General features: G+C 36.6%; 1 protein-coding gene across 2 annotated transcripts in view; it reads left to right on the top strand.

The window, feature by feature from the left end:
• Positions 1-1,528: 1,528 nt before the first annotated feature.
• The window catches only part of LOC754489 (probable phospholipid-transporting ATPase IIB), a 39,623-nt gene continuing 26,125 nt past the window's right edge, over positions 1,529-15,026 (top strand). Inside the window, exons 1-3 of one of the 2 annotated variants that reach the window (XM_030975367.1) lie at positions 1,529-1,633; positions 10,164-10,316; positions 11,373-11,523. In XM_030975367.1, coding sequence (XP_030831227.1) covers positions 1,530-1,633; positions 10,164-10,316; positions 11,373-11,523 — 408 coding nt within the window. In that variant the 5' untranslated portion in view covers position 1,529. Of the gene's footprint in view, positions 1,634-7,395; positions 7,852-10,163; positions 10,317-11,372; positions 11,524-15,026 lie in introns of those variants that run through there. The other variant, XM_030975368.1, reaches the window with a different exon arrangement.

Raw genomic sequence — 15,026 nt, forward strand, 5'->3', positions numbered from 1 at the left:
TTGAACTGAAAGTCAAATTTATACACTGGCGTAATTCATAATTTAACAGTGAACTGTGGTGCGACCTGTGGGAAAAGGACTTCGACATCAGGTCTCAAACAAGATGAAAGTAGGTATTCCCCTATGCCTGATTCACCTTAAATTATATTTTCACTAGCGTTTAGGATTGATGGTTTACACTTTCTTTGATATAGTGGAGAGTATTATCATTACTATTTATTTATTTATTTATCTATTTTATTTTGTATCTATCTATTTATTCATTTTCATTTAATTTTGTGTTTGTTGGGGGAGGGGGGGTTCTATTTGAGACCAATTTTACAACCGTTTATGTACATATTCATGACAAAACAGATGCCACTTCTTTAATAAATTTGTATGTCATCTGTTGTTCTTTCACTGGAGTTTTCCTTAGAGAATAAACCAAGCCAAAATGGCCTTTTACTGATACAAGAATTTGATGTCCGTTCTATAAACGCAATTCATAATAGTCCATCATTCACAAGGCCTGTAAAGATTCGTTTTAAGAGAGAAAAGATGGAATGGCGCATCTGGAACGTGGCCCTATCACTTATCAGCTTGTGAGAGGGAAGGAATATAATGTTATCAAGGACATAATGAGGCAGCAAGAAGAGGGCGCATTTTCCAGTCCGGTGAGAAAGATCTTTGTTCCATCACTGGAGGGGCCAGGGGCGGATCACCCCCCCCCCCCCTTGGCAAAAAGTTAGATCCTCCCTTGGGGGCCATAGTAAGCAGACGTGCCAAATCTGATTATTTTATTCTATCATTTTCTCTGTTTACATTCATTATGTTAAAAATAGGAAACGAAAGGATAAAAACAAACAAAAAATCATACGGAAACATAGAAAGAAAGGAAGATAGAAAGATGAAAACAAAGAATAACATAAGGCCGCATAACCCACTGCTGGTTTTTATTTTCGGAATTATGAACCCTATGTCATTTTCGGAATTACGAACCCTATTTCATTTTGCGGAATAGTGAACCCTTTTTCATTTTCGGAATAATGAACCCTTACCCTTTTGCCTTACGGTATTTGCCATTGTTCAGGTAGTTTTCCTTAGATCGTTGTCGGGAGAGGGGGTGGAGCCTTTTGTAAATCCAGAATTTCAACACTTCATGAATATATATTGTCTTATATTGCATGGTTAGACGAAATCATGGAATGAAAAGATCTGGAGATGATAATGACGACTATCATGATGTCATGAATTATGTAACACAGTTGAATTATGGCTCTTCCCCCCTCTTATATAATACATGAGATTTGTTTGCTTATATGACTGATTATAATCATTGTAAGATTTGTTTGATTTGATGACATTGTTCCAAGTCAAGAGTTTTATGGCTATAAAAAAAAGAGATGTTAGATAGAAATCAATGAATACCACAGAAAGTGCCATCATTGCCAAATATAGATATAAACAAAACCACAAAAGAAAGGGGGGGGGGGGGTGGCATAGATACTCGTGATCAATCAAATGCATATTGTATCCCAGCATGCATCTAAATGGTTAACCGGAAGGTGACTATGGCGGATCATCATTCTACACGGATTATCAATCCACGGAGGAAATACCAACCGAGTTACGCCAGATATCGGGAGCTAGAAAGGTAATTACTTGATTTCTTTTCAACAATTTTCGAATATAAATATGATAGATTGATAAATGATGATTTAAAAGTAATATTGCCATATTTTGGAGGAGGAATCATGAAAAAACAAGATGTGTAGATCACAGTCTGCTACTCGCGAGAGCCGCGGGATTTTAGGGTGTGCCTCGCAGTGCAACCGTGGGAGGGTTTCGGGGGAAATCGATCTCGTGTTCCCGTTCATCATACTGGCCTAGTGCCAGTGGCCCGGCCCTAGCCTAGGCCTAGCTAATCTTAGTCTACTAAATGTAGTACTAGTCTAAATTTATTGCCTGTTGCTTAACTGATGAATAATTTTAATGTTAGGCTGCATTAACAGCTCTTGAGTAGATCTAGTCTATGACCAAATTCTTCTAATTTCTAATTCTATCAAGCGCGTATATTCTAACCAATTAAGGGGGCGGTAGTGAGCACGCAAAGTGTGCGAAGCACGCTCCCTAGGGGTTAGGTGCAGGGAGGGGGAAGTTTCCCCCCTCTTTCATGAAGCGCGGAAGCTTTGACGTTTCATTAAATTAAATGAGAAAGAGGACGATTGTTGTACCATTCTCAACTCTTATTCTTAATTCAGTTTCCTTTGACTTTTTAAAAAATTATTAGAGAAAAGAGATGATTCGTTGTACCGTTCTCGATTCTATTTCTAATCTAAATCCTTGTCTGAATTCAGATTCCTTCCCCTTCCGCGCGAAGCGCCTAAGCTTTGACGTTTCATTAAATTATTAGAGAATGAAGACGATTCGTTGTACCATTCTGGACTCTTAATCCTTTTTCTTCCTATCTACGTCCTGATTTCTATTAGTAGACGAGTATTGAGTAGATCTAGGCCTATTGACTGTCTTTCCGTTGACTTTTCCATCTATTAAATTTTAATTGCCACCATTTGTTGACGATCTTGCAGATTTTGACAGATTTGAATCCAATGATTGTCGTTGGGGAAGGAATATGACACGCACACAGAAACATAGATGAAAAACTTAGATGGTACGGTGGTTTGATAACTAAAATCCTTCTAATTAGCAACAGGTAGACCCTATAAATATGGAATCTAACTTTAGTCAAAGAACTTTTGATAGCGATTAACATATCAGATGTCAATAAATGTCACTTCTACAGTGTAACAATAGAAAATATAAACAAAAAAGATGATATCTTTTTAAATACAGATTTTTACGAAATGGACATTAGAAGATTATATTAGAAGACAATGTTGTGTTATGTTTAGGCCTGAGTCATGTCGGGATTTTCATAAACCGGGTCCCGACGGCCTTGCACCGGTCGGGACCCGGTGTCCCGAAATCAGCTCGCAGGATTTGTCACTTGCCTCTATAAAAAGCGCATATCATCAGTATGTCCCTTAAAAGTGACATTTTTATCAGTCAAATAAATCAACACATGCATACCTCGGCACAGATTGGTATATTCTTCCATTTGACATTATATTCATCCATGATTGGCGATGTTTAGTGCCATTATCGTGCCTCTAAAAGTAAAAAAACTCGAGCAAAAATATAAAGACTACAATCGAGCCGCCATTTTGATTTATGCAGGTTGAATAAATCTGGTCAAAAAATATGAATGTTAGAATAATAAAACGGCTTTCTAAAAAATTCTTCTGTACAATATACCGATCATATAATATTTTAAAGACAAAAATAAATATTTATCTCTTATTTTAAACATCGATTTTGAACACCGCATGCTTCTTTTAAAAGCTGAAAATTACTTGGTAATCACAAGAAGTTTCGATACGAATAGCTGTTGCAAGGCAAGTTCAGACTAGTCTCGGAAAATGCGCAGTGCTCCTCGTTATCTGTAATGCGTGCCAGAACGAACCCAAACAAAGACGTGATCGTAAAGTGAAAAAAATCATTAAAAACTACGAGAGCACAATTGGAAAGATATGCTGCTCAAAATTACCATAATCAGATACATAACTTGGACAAAGAAGTCAATAATCGCCCAAGAAATGCCACAGAAATTGTGATAATCGAGGAGTAACTGGGTGCATTTTTATCGCAAGGGGCCTGCTGCAAATACTCGAATCCTTTGTTATACTGCTTTTTACCGTAGAGGGCGGTATTTGCCTCGTGTTCAATTTAAACACGTTTAGATATATTGCAGCAGGCCCTTCCGATAATGATTGTACCTATAGTAACTCATTAAATATCACTATTTATGTGGCTTTTCTTGGACAACTATTGTATTCTTCCTCCAAGTTATGTATCTGCTTACGATAATTTTGAGTAGTTGTCTTTCCAATTGTGTTCTCGTAGTTTTTAATGATTTTTTTCTCGTTACGATCACGTCTTTGTTTGGGTTTGTTCTGGCACGCATTATAGCTAACAAGGAGCACTGCGCATTTTTCCGAGACTAGTCTGAACTTGCATTGCAACAGCTATCCGTATCGAAACTTCTTGTGATTACCAAGTCATTTTCAGCTTTTAAAAGAAGCATGCGGTGTTCAAAATCAAAGAAAAAATATATATTTTGTCTTTTAAAAATTATTCGATCGGTATGTTGTAAAGAAGTACTTTTTAGAAAGTCGTTTTATTATTCAAACATTAATGTTTCTTTCAACCTGATTTATTAATTCTGCCGAGAGACCCGGCCAGTACAATAGCTAGCTAGCAGCTGGCAACAACAACCCCATGGGGCGAACTGCTTTGCAACCCATATTTATATCAGCAGTTCGGATTGATTCTGGATGAGCTAGAATACGATTGGTAACAATTAAATACTTAAGTTTTAGGGTGGATTGATTTTAGTGGTGTGCAAAACTGCAATTTCTTACATATTTCATTATTTTTTTCGGAGCGCCGGTTCTCAAAAAACGAAACCGGGACCCGACGGCAACGGTCGGGTCCCGGTGTGATCGACCGTACCGACTCAAGCCTAGTTATGTTACGTATGTCAATCTTGTGATGGTTTGAGCCCCATACATGTAGCTACAGCCATCTTAAAATGAGAAGGAAAAGTGTGAAAGATGACGTCATTCTCCAGCAAAGACTTAATGACAAAATTTTGATTGCGCCATCAAAATATCAATATCCATGAGTTGCAAAGGAGAACACACGGCAGCATCAGGTAGCGTAGTCTCACACCTAGTCCCTTATTCTCACAGCACTCGATATGGTGTCAAGCTCGTTCTCACAGTGCAGTAATCATGTTTGAGTACTGTATGAGAAGTGTTTACCGTAATTTCAAATTTTCAGTAAACATGACTGGATAACAGTCTACATGTATACTCCAATTGTGAAAATAGGAGGTAAAACGTGTCATGCATTGAAGCTTTGTGATCGAAGACACATACATGTACGGCAGGTGCAGGTAAAGAGAGAGAGAGAGAGACCGGGATTGAATTTTGAGTGCCGCCTTTCCACGAGCAAGAACAAAATGAGAGAGGAATATAAGATCTCGTTCTAGTTGATTGTACAGTAGACTGAAATCATTACTCGTTAGGAAATAAAGTTTAATTGAAGTAAAGGTAAAATCTAGGATTCAAATACATGATTCCTTAGCCTTTGTAATGGGAAAGGTGGCAGTACTAAATAGGCAGGTAAAAAGGACGAATGGGCTCAGAGGAGGCTCAGAGTCACAAGAAAATTAGTTTTTGGATGGATTTTTCCTGGAGGGAGGGGGGGGGGGGGGGGCTCACTGAGTTTATTCAGCATGATTTTGCAGTCAAGGGAGATGAATTTCTTGACAAGTGAAAATTGTAATAGAGATTGAAGTCTGAGAAAAATCATTTTATAGTCGGTCTAAGTTGTCTCACAATTAAGAATGAAAAATACAGTGTACGACCGATTCAAGACTAGCCGCTGACGAGTGACTGTAAGGCCTAAAATAAAAACTTGTTGCATTGCCCTTTGCGACCGACCAAAAAATCTGAAAATCTACGGTCGGCATTTTAAAAAAGTTTTTTTTTAACCGTTTTTTAGATTTGTTTTTATTAGTGAATAAAAATATATGTATTTTGTTTGTTTAAATGGCATATAAATGCATGAAATCAAATTATTCCAAAATTCTCACTTGTGCTAACCATGGATAATTATGATCTGAAAAATATATCAATGGAATGATGACGCTGAAGCACAAATATTAAAACATTCAAATCTGAAAATATTGGCCCAAAGAGGGCGACAAAAAAAAGCTTTAAAAAAAAAAAACTTTTCCGACCGACCGACCCATGTTTTGGCAACCAAAGGGCAATGCAACAAGTTTTTATTTTAGGCCTAATTTCCAAAATGTCAAAATTAGGCTTTTTGGACTTTGTCCTGGCTGACACGCCCATTTTCTCGGGCCTGTCTAATTATGAACGTCATTAGTGCCCATGGAACTTAATGTTTGAAGGCTCTTAAGGACGGATTCAGCCTAGAAGGAATCCCCAACTTAGGGAGCAAAATACATGTATCTCCTTTTTCATGATCTACTTCTGGAGTCGGGAGATGGGCGAGGTGCCTTGTATTGATAATTGCTTACTCTTAAACTTTCTTTAAATATTCAGAAATGCCTACCGGTACTTAGATTTTAAATTTTGGTAACGGCCTCCCTACTTTAAATTGTGGGCATCAGTGGAAAGAAAATACAGGACAAGACTCTACTACTCAGAACTGTGACCAACTGACCATACATGTACATGTACATGTACTTTTGACCTGTGACTCCCACGTGGAGAGTACCCTAGAGTACCAAAAATCAACTAATTCTTCAACAATTGTTCAAATAATAAATGGTCACGATTTAAAAGTTGTTTTCTTTCATACCTGCTTTGGGTCAATTTTCTTATCTTTTTTGGAGTATTAATTAAATTAACTTGTCCTAAAAACAAAGACATTATAAATGATATACATGTACACTTTCTGACAGGTTTCACAGCGAACTGCTTACAAGCTGTACAATACAAGTGCATACCGTACTCCACTGACGGTGGGTTGCGGGCATGTGCGTGAAGTTAAAGACCGTGATGATGAGGATGATCATCATCACTATGATTAACTTACATTAATTAAATGATGATCTGATCTGCAGCACCTCACCGTCGATTATGCATTTGTAAACCTGCAAGAAAGTGTATAGTGTAATGTCTTTGTTTTTAGGGAAAATATTCAAAAGTATAGGTACTGAAGATGTAGGGGAAGCTAATGTATTCATTAGATCTGGTAACTAATAGTTAAATAAGGATTTTCTTTCCAGGTGGGGACCTAGTGATGAGTTATTCAATTAAATCTGTTATTAATGAATAAACTACAAAATATACATAGAATCCAGTCGGCATGTACATGTACAGTAGGCCTATTACTATTATTTATACTTCATGCAATGTGACTGTCAGATGCACCTTTGGCAAGCTTTCACTAACACTATGAACATGACTGACAAAGAAAGCGGACAAAATATACAGTTCCTCAGGTAGATAAAGGAACATCCCTTCACTGCTATTATGTAAAAATGTGTAGAACAGGTGTCACAGGCATATTCACCTTTTTACATAATAGCAGTGAAGGGATGTTCCTTTGTCTCCCCGAGGAACTGTATATTTTGTCCGCTTTCTTTGTCTGTCATATTCATAGTGTAAGCCAAGAACAACCTTTCTTTAAAAAGTATGCATAGCATTTGAATTTGTTTATAGTTCACCTGTCTTTTTGGATTCTGCCTTTTGAGATACAACAATATATCTGTGTGTCAATTTTGTTATTATTGTTATTATTATTTATTTGGCAAAAACAAAGAAAATCATTAAATACAAAACAAGAGTACATTTGAAAATGAGTCACATGGGTGCCGTGAAAAGAATGAGATTAACTCAATAACTGTAACCCGAAGGTCTTCTTTTCCAATCCATGTGACTTTACAGAGATGGTAACAATAAAATGGTGAGGTATAACAATTTGAAGACATTACAAGATGTTTATTGAAGCGTGTAAGCTTGTTTTCCAGGGCCTTTGTCTATTCACAACTCAATCACCTCAGTCTACAATGTACATGTAGACATACCAGTGGCATACATGTTCAATTGTAACTTTTTACAGTGCTTCACTTTTGCAACATGTTATTCCACACTTGGCATCAGCAGTAAGCTTTCCCAAAAGTTTTGGTATAATTCTTGACATGTATGGGTCGATTGCCCATAGGGTCAACAAGCATGTGTATGTATTTGATACACATGTATGTGCCCCTTACCAGTAAGTATTTTCAGTAATTTTTTGTTTTTGTTTGCTGTCGAGAGCATTCAAAATGTTCACATTAATCAAGTTTGAATGTGGTCCTAGACTACCTGTAGTGTACAAAAGTGGTATCATGGTATGTCTACCAGTATGTTGTTTGATAGTGACTTGCCCTTGGTCAGTCGAGGAATTAAAATAGAACTAGAATTTAATTCGTCACGAGGACGAATAAGGTGGTCTGTCTTCAAGTCTTATGATAGATTATAATATTTACTATATTAAGAAAGGGAGAAGTTATATAGACATGTTAACAATGATGATCATGATGTTGATGATTATCATCAACAGACCATGATGACATCAGAATGGAAAATTGAGAAAACATTTAGATAGTATATAGTCTCAGCTACAACATACTCAAAAATCAACAAAAATCAAGACAAAATAACGGCGATATTGCTCGCAAAAGACATGAATGTAGAATCCAGATTTGAGAAAAAGTCATCTCCCATAAGGATTACACGCAAAAAGTAAAGGATCAAGTGATAAAAGGGTAATAATAAAGTAAATATGGTTGTTTATTAAATTATTTGCGATTGTACATGTTTTAATATTCAAAGGAGATGGTACAATGAAAGGTCAAAAAGAAAAAAAAAGTGAAGAAAAAAAAATTGTTGGAGACGCCCGGACTCTAACCAGGGACCTCGAGGTCGGAAGTCAAGTGCTTTACCGATATACCAAAAAATTTCCCATAGAGATTACACGTAAACGTAAAATGGAATTCTCAAATCCCACTTTGTAAGTGAAATATGAGCACGATCCCGGCATCTGATTGAAAAATAAAGGGCACACTTGTGATAGCTCATTGTCTCAGCTACAACATACTCAAAGCTCAGCGTAAACAAAGATAAAACGACAGAGATATTGCTCGCGAAGGACGAGAATGTAGAATCCAGTTTTGAGAAAAAGTCATGTCCCATAGAGAATACACGCAAAATGTGAAAAATTGACATGCCTCCTTTAATCACAAAAATACGCCATGATGCCATTGTCAAAATGAAATATTGAAAACATTTGTAGAGAATATTCTCAGTTAGAACATATCAAAATTGAAAGAAATTTGATCAATATTTACAGAGATACAATCAATTTTCCAAAAATCTGCTGACGTCATAATATGCAAATTGAAATTTTGTGTTTGGAGGCCATTATGATGATGTCATGAGTTAATTGAGGGTCAAATGAGACTAGAAATCATATCTCAGACTCATAATCTATCCAAATATGAAAAAAAATGGGGGGTATCCATCCATTCTGAAGAGTTACAATGAATTTTGTATAGGCATGTTTTTGCACATGTACAGGTATATGTTATGTATTACAAGAGCTCGCATGCACGGATGCGTACCTTAACGGACGCTCATATTAATGGTCAGAAAAGGTGAACAAGGTATCAAAATGCTTGAAAAAGTGTGCCAAATATGATGAAAGAGAAAATTTGGCAATTCTACGTTGCGAAATGCAAGTACGCGCAAAAACGTGCACGCTTTTGAAATTTCGTACGCATGCGCGTGCATTTTTTTACCTGAAATTGACCGGACGGATATTGACCTTAATCATGATAAATATGAATAAGAAATGCTTTTCCGTTTTGAAGATATGATCATGAGTAAAAAGTACAAAAAAAAACACAAAATGGCGCCTCGATGACGTCATGAAGATTTGATGACCTTGAAAATGTTACTGTCACGACTCATGACAATGACTGTGCCAAAATTGAAGGAAATTGATTGAACCGATCTTGAGTTATCCTGTGAACAAAAAAGTGTGAAGAAATAAAAAAAAAAAAAAGAATAAATAAATAAATAAATAAAGAAATAAAGAAATAAAGAAATAAAGAATAAAGACAAAAACAATAGGTGATCTGTCATTGACAGACCACCTAAAAATATAGTTTGATGTTCATGACGGTATGTTAATTGTTGTATTAGTAAATCCCAAATAGGACAAGTCATTTATTATTGTAAGACCCCATTCTCACTCACTTCCTAGACCGATCCACTGGATTGCTCCAGAGGTACGCTTCGTTCATGTTCACACTCACGAGCTAGACCGCTCTTGTTGCTGGGGTAGCAAAGGTCAGCGGGTCAAAGCAAATGTTTCACACAGAATTTAAAACTGAATAGAGTGCCTCATCTTCTGCTATATTTTTTTATTTTTTTAATTTTTTTTTATTTGAAATGCACAAATTAATTCATGCAGAGGCTAAACGAACCAGAATTTATTAAATAAACAATTTTTTTTGCATTTATATTTTTGTCTTTGTTTAGTGTTGGATCAGAAGAAGACTCTGTAGAGGACCTGCCTCTGGTCATGGGGGAGGAGATCTTCGATAACGAGCATGAGTCGTTGACTCGACGAGGCACCCACAGGCAAGACCCCATCACACGTTGCCTGTGTAGCATCAACGATGCCTGTTCAAGGTAAGCAGTCAGCTGTGGGTTGCGGTTCAATGAACAGGCCATATGTACATGTACGTGTATGTGAAAGGGGGTGTCTACCCTGAAGAAAAGAAGAAAAATCAGAGGGGAAAAAAATAGTTAAAAGTTACAGGAAGAGGAAAATTTGATAAGATGAGACAGTTATGCAATTAAAAAAGTTTTTTAAAAACACACTGACAATTATTAGATTTTTTCTTAAGTGTCTTTCGTATTTGTTTTGTAAAATAAGCAAGCATTATACAAGTCATGTACACACTTTTCAGGTACATGGCCCATATTCATAAAACCTTGCTAAGCTACTGGTACATGTTTAGTTGTCAACTGATTACATAGGCTATAGTAATAACATACGGTTAATTATTATACATGTAGGTTTTATGAATATGGGCCTTGATGGACAACAGCAATCGGGTTTATAAAGGAATATATATTGTACACATCTTTCTCCCCCCCCCCCCTCCCCCATGCTTAATTTATCATGACCTCATACATGTACTACATGTACATGTAGGTCCTGCAAATCCTTTTTTTTGTCCATTACGTAAAGAATGTACCGGTAGTAATGTACATTATACATATTGTAATTGTAGGTCCTCCAAATTTTTTTTTGTTGTCTCCCATTACTTTTGTAATGTAGGCCTACCTGTATTTATGACCTCATATGGTAGAGGTGTCGTAGTCTAGTAGTTTAAGCACTTGACTTGAAATTCAAAGGTCATTGGTTCAATCCCTAACACAGTGCTAATGTCCTTTGGCAAGGCATTAATCTACATTTGCCACTCCATACCAAGGAGAGAAATTGGGATCTGGTAGGATGACCAAAGCCTTTGTGTTAGTACTTGCCATAAGCCCTCACTGTGAGTGTGAACATATAGAAACCAGGTACTGTAGTAAGAATACTCCCTAGGGAGTGGAGATGGTGCACATTGTGCTTGCATCCTGTGACCGGGGTTATGATATCTGTAAAGCGCTCAGAGGTGATATTTCGTATAAAGCGCTATATTAATCAAGATTATTATATACTATTGTATGCTGTAGGTGCTTTTCCTCATTCAAATTGAGATGTAAACCTGAGAAGGAGCTGTTCCCACGTACAGTATGGCTTGGCAAGGCAGGCCCACAGCAAGAGAAGTATCCACCCAACAAGATCTGCAATCAGAAATATAACATCTTCACATTCATTCCTCTGGTAAGTCACTATGAATTTCATATTTCTGTTTTCATTGGATTTATTTTTATTTATTGCTTTTTATACATGTACTGTATCATCTTTTCAAACAAACAGTTTTATGCACAAATATGAAATTGGTACTGTCAAACCTGTCTACAGCGACCGCCCAAGGGAAACACAAAAAGTGGTCTTTGTAGACAGGTTCCTTTTATACTACATGTTTCAATGAGAAACCATTTTCAAGGGAGACAAAAAATGTGCTTGATGTAGACAGGTGGTCACTAAGTTGAACTGTATTATAACTACCCAGTGCAATACATCCATAATAGAGAATGTATAGGAAATGAAATAACATGCTGAATGATTATAATAAAAATTGAATTATCAATTCATCAGTTTTTAATTCAGTATAAAGCAACATATGTAAATGACTGGTAGATAGCCAAAACTAGGTTGAAATCTTGCTCAAATCCTGGCAAATAGAAAAGAGCTATATACAAAAAAGAAAAAAGGAGGGGGAGAAGAAGGGGTTGTTTCCTCTGCAGGTTTTGTACTGTACCTTGCCCAGAAAGTATGCATGATTATTTCTATTACCGTAAATCTCTGTGCATAAGATGCACCCCTATTGTTGAAGGCGAATTCAAAACAGTAGAGGACCTAGGATAGAACCTTGTGGTACTCCGTGTGTAATAGAAGAAAAATTGGAGGAATTATTATAAACTGCACATTGAGATTGTTTAGAAAGATTACTTTCAAACCAAGATGACAGGTAAATTGGAGTGGTGAGTCAACACACCCATTACTGAGCTGGGAGACATTGCCAGGCATAGTGCCGGGAGGAGGGGCATAAATCGAAACTTTAAAATATATTTTTTTTTGTGTGTGTTTTTTTGTACCCATGTATAAGACACACCCCGACTTTCATTTTTGTGTGTGTCTTATGTACACAGAGATTAACGAACTGTACATGTTAAGATTAAAGATTGGCTTATTATTGGCCTCTACTTGTCTCTAAATACCTGTAGTCCACTCATCTACTGTACATGTACATGTACACGTACATGTACATGTACAAATGTATGTACATGTACATGTAGTTGTATATTCAAGTTTGTGAGTCACAATCCATATGTTTACATTTCAGTCTTGTGCAAGCACAGATCGTCTCTAAATGTAAATGGTCTAATATTTTGACCTTTATACACATACTTACAATGCACAGCAACAGTTGTTTCATGTGACCGTTCCCGGATGAAGTTAGTTCTATTTTTAACTCAAAATAAATGTGGATGTTTTGGACAAATATTTTTGGGACATGTGCATGTATAATTGGACCAAATGCCACAGTGGTTTTCTGTTTGTAGTGTGCAATACATTATATACTACATAAAAACATTTCCTCTTTCGAAAGCTATATTTTTGGTTTATTGCACGAATTTGCAGAATGTTATTTAAAAATAATATTGGAATATGTGTGGTACATGTACATATATGAAGATGATTTGTACCAAGGGGTATAAGAAAATATATGCAAGTTTGTCGATGCAATACCAGTGTACGGTATGTACATGTAGTATACCGTTTTATAAAGCAATCAAAGGTAATGTGCTACTGTACTTAAAATTTGGTTTCAAGGTGGTTGGGGGAAAATGGAAAGGTTTTAATCTGTAGTTCTTATCAATAAAGAGCAACTCTTTGCTTTTTAAAAATATAGACAGGAGACTAAGAATCAAATTAACACAGAGTTGACTTCAAATTAATAACATGAAAGTACTTTTTTGTACTGGGTAGCTAAGACCAATTTGGCAAGAAAAGAAAAGTAGCCCCTAGAAAAGAACTGTTGTTTTTGAAGTGAATTGTTGTTAGGTCTACGTACAAACACATTGTCTACTTTCTAATTAGTCTATTGAATTCCCATATGTCTAAGACCAGCCCGTCTACTATATTCCATAAGGTCTCATAAACAGTTTGTGTACTTTAATATCATTTGGTCTAATGGCCATCATACCTTATGGATAGTAGACAGAATGGGCATTAGACAAACTGGGAATTAGAACAACTGGAAATAAGACTAAATGAGCAATAGACCAAATGGGACGTACATGTATAGACTTATTGGAGATTAGACCAAATGGCTATTAGCCTTAATGGTCTATAGACCAAATGATAAGCAGACAAAATGATCATTAAACTATATGGATAGTAGATGGGCTGGATGTAAACCATATGGAAATAGACAAACTGGAAAGTAGACAAACTGGTTATAGACGAAACGGCAATAAACCGTTTTTGATACACTGGGTTTCAAGTGTTGTTTGTATCAAAGGCATCCACACAGATTTCCATCCAGACTGGGATGTTATTCATAATAGGCACGTCTTCATCATCTCGAGATTGCCAAATAGCCCGCTATTTCTGATTTGGGAAATAATCCCGAAGTTACAAATCGCGTCCTCATCAGCTCCTCGAAATTTGATACTCGACCTTGAGAAATTAGCTCAAGATATTTTGCGTAATTGCGAATCTTCGGTCTGGTGAAAAAGCACCGGACAAATAGCTGGATATTTGCCAAATAGTGGGATATTTTGCAAACTATCCCAAGATATCTTGGGATGAAAATCCCGACCAAATATCCCGCTAATTGCAACTTCGGGCTGATGAAGATGCAAATTAGCTGGATAGATTGCGATCGGGATAGTTCAAATAGCGGGATATTTGGCAATCTTGAGCTAGTGAAAACAGGCCTACTGGCATCCACACAGATTTCCATCCAGACTGGGATGTTATTCATGTATGACAGCAGGATGCTAAATGTCAGGGAGGTACTCCTAAGGGGCACGAAGGAAATTGATCACTGTATCATCATCGTGTTCAGGAGACCATGCTCTTCATACATGAGAAAAGGGCGATCTTATTTTTACTGAAAGATGTGAAAGATTTTAAGCATGACCACCTGTGCCGGTATTTAAAGACCACCTGTCTATACTGCATTAATACATGTATCTGTTTCCCTTGACAAGCGTTTCCCGTAGAAACCTGTACTAATATAACCTGTACATAAAGACAACCTGCCTGCAAAGACCACTTTTCTTGTCACCCTTGAGTGGTCTTTATATGCCAGTTTCACACTACATGTATCTTCTTGTTGCTCCTTAGTCTTTCTGTTGTTACAGTGTACGTGCTTCATGAGCCTGAGGGCAACAATAAAATTGATGATTTGATTATGATCATTTTCTTGAGTCTGTAAATATTCTCATTTTTGGACAGCAAGACACCAGAATATCCTCCCAACATGTACATGTACATGTACAGTATTTTGGGATGCATATTCCCTGAAATGTACATGTAATTTACTAACATTGATCTGGCTTATTCTGATGATAAAATACATGTATGTAATGTATTTGAAGTACAGTGTACAGTACATTGTATGTGTCTCCCTTTTGTCTAAATGATGATGGAAACAAAATTGGTGTTTCTGTAGTGTTTATTGTGTATGTTGAAATGAGCAGAACTTTAAA

Source organism: Strongylocentrotus purpuratus, unplaced genomic scaffold (genome assembly GCF_000002235.5).
Source record: "Strongylocentrotus purpuratus isolate Spur 01 unplaced genomic scaffold, Spur_5.0 spur5_scaffold_8, whole genome shotgun sequence".
Taxonomy (NCBI): domain Eukaryota; kingdom Metazoa; phylum Echinodermata; class Echinoidea; order Camarodonta; family Strongylocentrotidae; genus Strongylocentrotus; species Strongylocentrotus purpuratus.